A 12,680-nucleotide genomic window follows, 5' to 3' on the forward strand; every position below is an offset into this window, starting at 1 on the left:
GGCGTTAATAGCTGTAACACAGTTTCTAACACAGTTGTTACCGTTCCTTAGATTATAAGAATCCATTGTAAATGAGACACAATAAAGACAATTATTATTATTATTATTATAGATTTCTTCAAAGTTAGAAGCGTTTTGTAACCTTTAGTTAAAATCTTGTTGTACACTAAAATTGTGGACCGATTTCCGGCACGCATCTCCCACTTAACGCAGTTGCGTTTTCAAATTAAGCCATTAAATATAACTTGCTCGCTGGAAAACATCGTAAGGCATGCATACCTAGAGTTCTCCATAATGTACTCAAACGCGTGTGAAGTCTACCAATCCGCATTTATACGACGGCCTAAACCTTTCTAATTCTGAGACAAGAACCGGGCCTGTAGTGGGCCGATAATAGGTTTTTTTGTAGTAGTAATTGGCGGATCAAGCAGATGACCTACATGGTGGTGAAGTGGAAAAACATCACAAGAGTTGCAAGGAACCCGTTCAGCAACGTGTTACCCTATGCCCCTGGGAATAGGTGTTAAAATGAAGTGCATGTTACAGTGTCTCAATATGATTTGGTTGACACTGCGTATTTTTTATCGAAACGTTTTTGCGTCAAAAACGAAGGGGTGTATGACGTGTTTGTGGGTGTATATGGGCGTGTTGTGTGTTTTATGTTTGATTTTGATTTTGTTTTTTTTTTCTTACAAAGATTAATCTGTCGGGAGCGTCCTTAGTTATTTTTGAAAATAAGCCCAAGATGGCGAATTCCATTTTATCCCTCAATATGCATGTCAAATGAAAGGGCTTGGCTAGTAGATGTACAGTATATTGAAAGTCGGGGGCTTTTTTTTTAATAAATAGAAAGATAATAGGTTTTTTTGTAGTAATAATTGGCGGATCAAGCAGATGACCTACATGGTGGTGAAGTGGAAAAACATCGCAAGAGCAGCAAGGAACCCGTTCAGCTACGTCTTACTCTATGCCCCTGTGCGTATGTGTTAAAACTTATGCGCCTGTAATTACACCGGCAACCACGCCCTTCAGACCGAAACACAGCATTGCAACAATGCTGCTTGGCAACAGAAATAAGCACGTCAGTAGTATGTCAACGGACTTGCTCCGTCACAAAAGCTCTTACTACTATTAGATAATTACAATGACACACACTCATGTTAGCGGTTGCCCATCTGACCGTTATCTAACGCTACGCCATATTACATGTAATTAGAATTTTAACTAGAACATTCATTGATATAGAATTGCTTAGATAGTAATAATTTGCTTTATAAGTTAAGCTCTCAATAAGTTCAAAGTTTATATAAAACGTAAGCTTACAGAAAAATCCTATTATAATATTAAGGATTACTTAAACGATAAAAAAGCTTGGGTGTGAATTGCTCTAGCTTCATAGCTTAATATAAATTTACTGGAAGATGGTGATGACAAAAAAAAAAATTACCCGGCTACGTTTGTTGTGGGCTCTTCTTAGACCAGGGCGCGTTTGGATCCCCCGTAGCATTAGATTTAAGTTGGCGAACGAAGTTATCACCATCCCCTTACAATTATGTAAACAAATATGTATGAACGCTTCATAAGTGCCTGTGATAGGTCTATATGAATAAAGAAATTACGAATTTGAATTTGAATTTTGAATTTATATAATTAGTTATAATTGTTAGCTAAATATTTATTGCTATCCAAATACATAGATTAATAACTAAATAATTTGTGAAAGAACTTCCCTAAAACATTGTAAAAAAATATTGTTTATACGTCTTGTTGTCAAAATTGTAAGTGATATCCCTGGCGTATTAAAGTAGACGCACTGCATTGTTAATCATTCATTTTTAACAAATATTTGTTAGGGGAATCTCTGCTCGATTATAAACCAAATGATATTAGTGAAAACGATTATTATTCTAGTCCATCACCACGTTCACCAACACTCACCTCCAATGGTAAGCTTCAGTGGCGTGCACAGAAATTTGGACTAGGGTGAAGAAGCATAAAGAAATAAAATAGCATAAAATGGCAAAAAAGTTCTAGCTCTTGTTGTCCAAATCCTAAGGTTGCCTAGCAGAAATCGCTTTTAAGCGATAAGGCCGCCTTTTTCTATTCTACTCGTCTTTGTGTTTCTCTCATTTCGTCCTTTATTTTCCTAACTGTGTAGCGGTGTACAGATAAAGAGTTTAAATAAATAAATAATAAAACGCTCCTCCGTTGATAGTTACATGATTTCAAGTTAGGGTATGCAGTGCTTTTGAGCATGTATGAAATGCACGCCACTGGTAAGTTTAATAGTTGTCTAAATACGAATGTTTTTACAGCAACTAAGCAGCTTAAGTCGAGTACGTCAATTCAATCTCATTACGAAGCAGTCTGGTTTTCACAGTGCGGTAATACGATCGGTTGCACAATGCAATGGATTAGCGGCTAAAGCTTTAGTAATAGCGTTTAACTGATGCTATAATTTTTCCATTCAGAGCTAGTGCTAACTTATTAATACAAGAGCCGCCCCGGCTTAGCACAAGTGCATTTTAGGTAAGTCTGTGCGTATATTATTGTACAGTAATTCAAATCTATGATGTCCAATCTCTAAGACATTCATTTTAATAATATGCCGTAGGAGACAATTTTGAAATGCAAAAAGTATTAAATGTATTTAATTGGATAAGGAATAATACTGTAGGTACCTACTGTTTGTAAGGTGTGTACAATACTGTAGTACATTGTTTTCATCTTTATCGTAGGGTTCAGCCAGCGTTTGCAACGCGCAAACAAATTTGATTATTCACAACATCACATTTGAAACCCCTAAAATTACATCTTTCTCTTGAATCACTCAATCTATTTAAAAAAAGTTATATGCAGTGGCGTGCACTTCATGCACAAAAGCATTGCCTACCCTAAAACAGAAATATAGGTCGTATATAACCTCTTATTTTGGCTATTTTATGCAATTTTCCTGCTGGATGCATACCCTGGTAAGAAGCCCAGTGCACGCAGTGGCGTGCACTTCATACATGCACAAAAGCACTGCATACCCAAATTATTTTATATAACACGTATTAGAGGGGAATTTTCACATTTTATGCCATGTACCTGCTTTATGCATACCCTGGTCAAAAACCCTGTGCACGCCGATGAGTGCACGCCACGGCTTATACGGCCCACCTCATTGTAATAACGATAGCCTGTTAACAGTGCAATACTAAGCAGGCCCTCCAACGTAGTGCCCTGTGCCCATCAATCTGAGGCTTAGGTGTTAAGCTTCATGTAATTACACTGGCAACCAGGCCCTCCAAACCGGAACAGTGCTACTTTGCGACAGAAATAAGCATGGTGGTAGTACTTTCCCTGACGAGCTCTATCACAAAAAGCTCTACCACTAAGTAGTAGTGCTACTGGACTGATCGCCCAGTATGGACGAGTCCTTAGTATCAAGTAAAAGGCGGTATTCTGACCCGCGCAATAACAGCGCCATCAGACGTAATTTCGGCAAGTGCCTAAATCAACGGAAGTGGCAATACAAAAGACTTCTTGTTGTACTTTCATTTGGACTTGTTAGAGTAAGCCAATTTTCTTTTTACTTTTTAACGGTGTTTTGCTGCGTTATTTCATTGGAACTACCTGAGTACTGCCTAAATAAAAATTTGAAACTTGAAAAATAATCAATTTCAAAAATGTTTTATTTATGCATCACAGGTATATTATGAAAATGAAGCTCCATTTTCTATAGTCCGCGAAAAGCAGGAGAATCTGTATGGTGTAATTTATAATTTCTTCAACCTTTGGAGTATAAGTACTCCACACCAAACAGATCTTCGGCAATGTACCCTCTACGCACGTTTCACTCCAAAACCGGAGCATCTCAGGAGGTGTTGAGTTGACAATGAACAATTGTTTAACAACTATCCGGTAAGTATTGAAGAAATTATAAATAACAATATACAGATTGTCCTGCTTTTCGTGGGGTGTAGCAAATTAAGCTTAATTTTCAAAATAACGCCTGCTTCTATCCAATACGCATCACAGGCACTTATGAAGCGTTTGAAATTCAAAATAATTTTATAAGCACTCTTGAAACGTCAAGTCAGTTTGTTTGTAGTAACTTTACCACCGGTTCGGAAGGCAGATTCTACCGAGAAGAGTCGGCAAGAAACTCAGCAGATTGCTCTTTTTCAACATCATTTTACAGTATTACAATATTTAGAATTGTTCTATCTTGTGATAGATAACAGCGGAGCGGCTTGCTTTCAAGTAGCCTTGTCGTTAATAGGTATTATATATAGCATTTCTTTATTAAACAAGAAGCTCTATTTATTTGCACTCGGTGTTTACCTTTAAGTGACTGAACATTCAGTCTTTATAGTGTATTGTTTTGTAATTTAAATATATTTTTAATCCAAATGACCAAACCATACCCAACCAAATCATCTCCACAATCAAACATAATTTCATATGTTTGTCAAACCATTAAAGGGAAGCGGTAGCGGTATTTCGCTTTATTACATATAATACTGAACTAATATGATTATATGACACGTATCGACAAGTTTTTGAAAGACAATAAAGGTAGATTATTGTTTATTTATTTATTAATTAGGAAGCCAACGTGCATACGAACTATCTGAATATATGGACACATTTAACAATTGCTTTATAATGTCATACACTCTACTTAAAAGCTTACTCAGCATTTAAAACACAAAAGACACTCTTTGTTTACAACGAAATTTTGTAATATTTAGCCGCTAAACAAAAAAGACAAAATTAAAGGCGCTGAAAGGTTCTTAGAAGTTATATGCCTGAGTTTTAAGTTATAGGTCTTAGTTTTAAACGAACTAAGTTATAATTATATGGTGCTTCTCATTAAAATAGTTCAAGATAAATTATTTTATTTATATGTACCGAACAATATATCATTCCGTTTTATTTGCACTTAAAACTTAATAGGCTTCACTGTTCTTATGAATGAATTTTGGTATACTATAATTTATGTTGAATACGACAGACATCTTTTTTCTCAGTGTACTTGGCTGCTATCCAATTGCCCTACAAAACCAGTGACGCAGGCAATATAAAGAATTTGTTCGATAGTAAAGCGAGGAATTACAACGCACTCTACTCTATTTGTTTTCGTCTTTTCGGGAAAAAAAATGTTAAGACGCTATCATGTATATCAATATAACTTCGGAACCGGAATTTTCCGGATTCCAATATGGATGTCGACATTTAACTAACGGAATTAAGACGGGGCTGTCTGCTGTTTTATTATAGCTTTAATTTTTAGGATTCCGAAAAAAAAAGTCCATTTAAGATCGGTCGGCCTATCTCCGAAATCTACCTGTTACATGTTGTAAATTTACACTTACAGCTTCGCCACGACTCCACTCCGCCAGCTTAGCGCTCGGCGGAGAGCGGATTGAACAAGTTTTTCCTTCTAAACTGTTGAATCATGATGATAAATTTTCTCTGTGGTGTACAATAAAAGTGTATTCATTCATTCATTCATTCATAAATTTGATGTACAGGTCTTCACCACTTGCCGTTGCGCTAGTAGATACTCGCTCCTCACTATTCTGGCACAATGTAAATCGAGCATTTGTAATCAATTGTATTAGTCGAAACAATTCGAAACAAAACAAAGTGGAGTCGGCGCAGATTGAAGTGCCACAAGAATTTGAATAACGGCCCATTAATAAATACGGCCAGCCAACAAATCACGGACTCGTTTCATCGCTGGTAGCAAATTAACAAAGGCGCGTTCAATTAAACATCGGCTATCGACTCCCAGACATGATCTCGAGGTCAACTAATATATTCCAGATGAAATCGAACACAGAACTGTGTTTGCTTCTAAGAAGCGTATCGTATCTGCAATATATCATGGAAGGGCTTTTATGTTATGTGTGTAATTTTAGACATTCGTTTTGAATCAGCAACATTATGTACAAGCTTTTATAGTTAATGCCATCCAAAGGGGCAATGCTGCCAGCATCTTGGGAACTGTGCCTCGCTGCGGTGGTTTCGAGGACGTTTTAGATTTTATTTAGTTTTTAAATAGTTTATTTTTAGGTTATAGTTATGTATTCTTTGATAAACAAATTAATTGCATATCTTTGACAATATTTAGAGTTAATATACATACTTGTAAGTTGTTGTTGCCCGCGACTTAGTTGTCGTGAAAATTTTGATGTGTAATGCGTAAGTTATTACCTGACGCCCTCTTACCACTGTGCACTGAAACATATCGATCGATATCTTGCTCTGTGTAAAACAAAAGAAATCTATCTCACACATATTTTGGAACTGTACAATTTTCCGTCATAAAAAGTAGGCTATTCCCGACTTAATCTGAAATATCATCCAGATCTGTTGAATGAATGAATGAATGAATACACTTTTATTGTACACCACAGAGAAAATTTACAGAGATACAAATACAACAGCACAATAAGGTAGAATGTACAATCTGTTCTGTAAAGTGTAGGTATAACTTGTAACACTTATCATACATTTTGTAGCAAATTCCGTTTTCTCTGTTTCTTCTCTGACAACTTAACAGTGGGAATTTTAACTTGCTCATAACCTATACAAGCTCAAACCATTTTATATTTCTTGCTATGTAACCTGACCAATCTGTAAATGGTACATATGTTTAAATTTAAAAAAATATATTAATTCAAAAGACTTCGTAAAAGGAAAGAACTTCGGCTTCACTTTCGGGGGGCCGAGTTTGAATCTTAGCACGCACACTTAACTTCTCTAAGTTATGTGCATTTTAAGAAATTAAAATATCACTTACTTCAAAGGTGAAGGAAATCTGCATTTCTGAGAGTTCGGCATAAATTTTCTCAAAGGCGTGTGGAGTCACCACGTTGGCCCAATGCGGATTGGGCCAACGTGGTGGACTATAGATTTCACACCTTCTCATTGTGGTAGGAGCCCCGTGTCCTGTAGTAACCCGGTAATTGGTAAAAATGAAAGTTTTGTAATGACTGGGCCATTGTACGAACTGAAAGAATTAAGAAAAATAAATCCACCCCAACAATAGGATGGCTATGCTTGGTGATCTCAACACAATTTCTCAAAGTGTGGGACAAGCAGTGGCGTGCACTTCGTACATGCACAAAAGCACTGCTTACCCTAAAATTTATGTATATAGGGGGAAAAGGATGTATGGAATTTCCACTGTATGCTTACCCTGTTAAGAAAGCTGCTTGGTTTTGCAGTCACAAGCATGGCGATATTACAGTACGCGCGGCGAGAGTTTGGCTTTGACCGTTATTGCGCAGAAATCAGAAATTGGGTATCAACGGGCAATTAGCGGGGTGTGGGGCGGGTGTGTAGGCGCACGCGGTGCTCTGATTGGCGCTCCAGTCGTTCCCTGCCTCTCGCATCGATACGACGTACCGCGCACTCCTGTTGTACAATTACGTTCACAAGTGAATTGCTATTTTCGTTAATTGTTTATTGTTGTCGATTGTTATTATTTGTTGAGTTTGTTTGTTTAAGTTTGTCAGTTAAGTTTTTTTTGTTAAATATTAAAAAGTGATTTGAAAATGCGTAAAAAAAACATTGTTTTAAAAAGGCAAGCACGGAAAATGATATATGACGTGAATTGCTTTTTAAAGAAAGAAGCTGACGAATGTGCCGATTCATTGAAGCAAATTCGAAGTCAGATTGAGGAAGTTTCTTCTTTACTCAGTCAGTCGGAGAATAACCAAACTATACAGACTATGCAGGTAATGAAAACGAAAACTGTTTCTAAATTAAATTGTGTAGTCAGTAAATTAGCTAAAATTCAAAAACGGACATCGGAGGCCACTAAGACTTCAATTGGAACTGTAAAAAATATCGCAAATCAAGCCAAGAGTTCCGATTTGCTAATTACTTTCAGAACACCTGGAAAAAAACGTCCCAGAGCTAAACCAGTTACGAATATTGATAATTTTGACCAAGGTATTATAAAAAGATGTATACACAATTTTCACAAGACGAATAATGAACTTCCCACCATTGGGAAACTAAAAAAGAAACTTGAGGAAGATATAAACTTTAAAGGGTCAGAAAAAAGTCTTCGTGTAATTGTAAAGGAGTTAGGATTTCGCTGGAAAAAAACAGAAAACAACCGTAAATTACTAATAGAAACATCGAATATCCGATTACAACGCATTGAATATTTAAGTAAAATAAGAAAATATCGACAAGAAGGAAGACCCATTGTTTACACAGATGAATCCTACGTAGATTCATCGCACTCAACAACCAAAGCCTGGAGCGATGGCCCTACGGAAGGACTAAAAAAACCCATTTCTAAAGGACAACGAGTCGTGATAGTCCACGCAGGATCTGAAGCTGGGTTTATACCAAATGCTTTATTAACTTTTAAAGCCGGCACCAAAACAGGGGACTATCACGACAACATGAATTACGAGAATTATGAAAAATGGCTTAGGACACAATTAATTCCCAACCTACCACCCAATTCTGTAGTGGTTGTCGACAACGCTTCATACCACAATAAACAATGGGATTTAGCACCGTCCTCCAATACCAAAAAAGCCGATATGCAGAATTGGCTAACTGATAAAGGCATAAAATATGATTCAACAATGCTCAAGCCACAATTGTACAACTTGATAAAAGCTAATAAAGAAAGATTTAAAACTTTTTCAATAGATCAAATTTTAGCAGAAGCAAACCATAGCATATTGAGATTACCGCCTTACCATCCAGACCTCAACCCCATAGAAATGGCATGCGCTACTATTAAACAATATGTAGCTAGCAAAAATGTTAAATGGAATTTACAAGAATGTACCAAACTTATCAAAGAAAAAGTATCCTTAATGGGTGCCCAGGAATGGGGAAAAATATGTAAAAAGGTAAAAGATATAGAAGAGTACGTCAAGAGTGACCATGTAGTTGATTTACTTACCGAGCAATTTATAATTCGCGTCGATGATAGTTCAGAAGACGATGATTCTGATGATGGTTATGAAGATGATGATGATTGCAACCGAGGAAGCCCTGAACCCGGACCCTCAACAAGCAAAAGACGTTGCACAATTTCGTGTCGCGGCAGCACCACTGGACCATGCGGTGATTTCATAGAAGGCGTTAAACCTTTAACTGATTCAGAATCTGAATAGCACTGCTGCTAAGACTTTTTTTTAATCTTAACTTTTGTATTTAATAATTATTTTAAGTTTTCTTTTGTTTGTATGTACCAATTTTACGTGTATCTTGGAATAAATAATTTTATTAAAAAACAATTATTTAGAATTTTCATCGCTGTCTCTGTAAACTTTAAAAGGAAATAAACATTTTATATAAGTAAAATAACTATCAATAGTTTTAATAAATGAAGAAGTTTTTCTAGCATTATTACCACTGTACATGAATTTTGACCCACTCAAATATCCAACCTGGTACATAAAAAAGGAAAAGTATTGTGTGCGTGACAGTACCCATGCGCAGTAATCCCCTCCACCCGAAGGTCAAAGCCAAACTCTCGCCGCGCGTACTGTACTTCCCTAGACGAGCGCTGTCATAATAAGCTCTACAACTCTACTATTTGACGGCCGAGTGGCGCAGTGGGCAGATCCTGCTTTCTGAGTCCAAGGCCGTGGGTTCGATTCCCACAACTGGAGAGTGTTTGTGTGATGAACGTGAATGTTTTTCAGTGTCTGGGTGTTTATCTGTATATTGTAAGTATATATTTGTATTATATTCATCAGCTATCTCAGTACCCATAACACAAGCTACGCTTACTTTGGGGCTAGATGGCGATGTGTGTATTGTCGTAGTATATTTATTATTATTATTTATTATTATTCTGGTAAGCCTGGTATACAATATTCGTTCGCAGGACCACATATATTCCATTATATCAATGAAGTAATCCATTATCCTTATAGCTGTCATAAAAGTGATCGTATAATCCAGATAAATAATACTCAATAATCACGTGTGTGATTAGTTAAAGTAAATAGGAACTGTAATAACTGTTCTTGTACTGCCGTCTATATTTACACTTAGGCCAATATATAGTGCGACCTATCAATAAAAAAGTAGATTCTCGCGTGATGCTGAATCTACTTTTGTATAGATGGCGATAAAATGTGTCGACGTCGACCGAAGATCCTAGCAGAGTTACCTAACTTCCTATTGCGTTATTTTAGTGTCAGAGTTTAATAAATTAATAACAATGCGTCAATTCTTTGAGATAATCACAGGTAGGTACGATGGATAACACATTCTATTTTTAGTAAGTTAAAAAGCAGTCTGTACGACGGCCTTCCTGGCGTAGCGGTGATCGCTGTGAATTTAAACCGAAGGTTCCGGGTTCGATTTCCGGCAGAGGTTACTTGCGAATTTATAATTGCTGAATTTTCCCTAGCCTTCGTGGGAGGCTGGGGAGGGAGGCTTCGTCTGTGGCTAGTTACCACCCTACTGACAAAGACCTGCTGCTAAGCGATCCGGTACGATGTCACGCAGAAACCGATTATTGGTATAGTTTATATATAACTGACATTCTCCATAACAAGTTAGCCCGCTACTATCTTAGACTGAGGGCTAGAGGGGCAACTTGTAGTGGAAAAAAAAGAAATAGGTCTTCTAATTTAGCGGGCTAACAGGTATGGCAGCTATATTATACTCATACCAAAGCAAAGCATACTGCGGAACTGTATAGTTCACATTTGAATTTTCAAATTAATGTCTAATTCACTCGAAAACTTTTTTTCAGAACGTGGCTACCGTTAATGTCCTAATAAATTAGGTTAAAAGTACTTTCGTTTCGTATAGAGTATCAAAGGATTATTGTTTATTATGTAGTTGATCCGTCGCCATCTATGCTGAGCACTTCATGAGCTGTATTCACGAAAGTTTGGAGTTACGGGAACTGAAGCGTAACGTTGGGTATTAGGCAACCATTACGCAACTAATCTGGCTTCAGCTCAATTCCTGTGACCTTGTATAGAGATTATTTATTCCCATTACGTATATTACATTAAGGAGTTTACGGAGCTGAGTATAGAGACTGCACTCGATGTGTGATGATACGCGTCGGTGATACAGATACGGTAATCGGTACGGGCTGATGATAGGACCGGCGATGAACGGTAATAGCCCAGAGGGTAGGTCATCGACTTCACTTTTAGAGGGCCAGTTTGAATATTATGAAAGTTAAGCTTAGTTCGCTATATCCGCGAATAGCAGAAGAATCAATATGGTGTCATTTAAAATTTCTCCAATTCTTATACTCCACACCAAACAGATCTTCGGTAATGTACCCTTTACGCACGTTTCGCTCCGAAACCGGAGCATCCTGAGGAGATGTGGACTTTACAATGAATAATATTTAAGTACGTGGCCAGTTTATAAATGTCAAAGTGTGGATGTTTGAAACTCAATCATGCAAAAACGGCTGAACGGATTTGAATGAAATTTAGCCATGCATAACATGGAAAAGAACATAGGCTACCTTTTATGCCGATTCCTTAAGTAGAAAACGAGGAAAAATTGTAAATTGTTAACGGACGAAGCTTTAAATCCAATTCTGAAGTCCACGCAGACGAAGAGAATTTTACAATATCTAAAGTAGGTAGGTACACGAATAACTAAAAACATCTTTTACCCAGTAAAATTATTTCGTAGCCGTGATATAAAATTGTATTTTAATCTTCAAACGTCGCATTTTGCTAGTGATCCATTTTTTACTTGCCCTTTTGGGATTTCTGAAAGTCGTTGAAAGATCACGTACCCACGCTTCCCGAGGAATTCCCGTTCATTATTTTTTTTTTTTTTAAATAAAAAAAAAATGGATTGCTGAATAACGAAAGGTTACTAACCGTGAACGCTGTAACATGATTTCCTTCGGGGCCAAAAGTTACACTGGATTATAGATCACATTTTCAGGAAATAAAATCCCCATACAACAAAGACGAAACGCAATAAAACTTTTAGTGGGCGTATATTATTTTTGGCTGCGCGCCAGCAATTGGGGTACCCCGGCACACTAGTGTTATGTGATACGCAGTTTGTCGACGAAGCCAAGGTTTGGAATTCTTGTCTTTGTTATGGCTAATGGGCAGCTATTAAGACGGTATCATATTATGGATATTGTTTACTGTCGCCAGAGCAGTACTGCTTTTTGTAAATATAGTATAATAATATAAAGCCCCAGAGTTCGTACGTTTTGACGTGCAAATTTCAAGATACAGCAGTCCGTTATGAAAAAGTACTTAATTATTGATAACAGAAGCTCGCCCACGGCGATTAAGTTGCGGTTCTATCCCAAAAAAATCGCGATGTAGTTGCCGACGCTGGTCGTATACCTACCTTGCCGGGTAACCAAGATTCTGCATCGAAAATTTTGTTGCAAATGCGACAAACAATTCGCGCAGAATTGCTGCAAAAAGGTGCCGTGAAACGTCCCTTTGAAACGTACTTATTGAAGATAGAAGATGATATAGCGTAAATATTTTTTTTAAAGTAGCTGAAATATTGCGGCATTTTATCATCATCATACAGGGTGGCCGATCAGTTGACGTCATAAAAAAAAAAAAAATCTAGTATGTTGCGGGGTACCTGAATCACCCCAGTATGTTCCACCATTTTTTATAGTTTTGGAGTTATGATTTTTTTTCGATTTTTTGAGGAATTTCGACATCACCATCCTC

General features: G+C 37.0%; 2 protein-coding genes across 4 annotated transcripts in view; both read left to right on the forward strand.

Moving 5' to 3' along the window:
- The window catches only part of LOC120626800 (angiotensin-converting enzyme-like), a 125,260-nt gene that overhangs the window by 75,474 nt on the left and 37,106 nt on the right, over positions 1–12,680 (forward strand). The window lies entirely within an intron of this gene.
- LOC120627026 lies at positions 7,596–9,146 on the forward strand. The gene has a single exon (XM_039894864.1). The coding sequence runs from the start codon at positions 7,596–7,598 to the stop codon at positions 9,144–9,146; it is 1,551 nt and encodes a 516-aa protein (XP_039750798.1).

Source organism: Pararge aegeria, chromosome 10, assembly GCF_905163445.1.
Source record: "Pararge aegeria chromosome 10, ilParAegt1.1, whole genome shotgun sequence".
Taxonomy (NCBI): Eukaryota; Metazoa; Arthropoda; class Insecta; order Lepidoptera; family Nymphalidae; genus Pararge; species Pararge aegeria.

Bases quoted from the DNA above. Each gene is read 5' to 3' on its own strand.
- LOC120627026 (XM_039894864.1), top strand. From the start codon at position 7,596: ATGATATATGACGTGAATTGCTTTTTAAAGAAAGAAGCTGACGAATGT.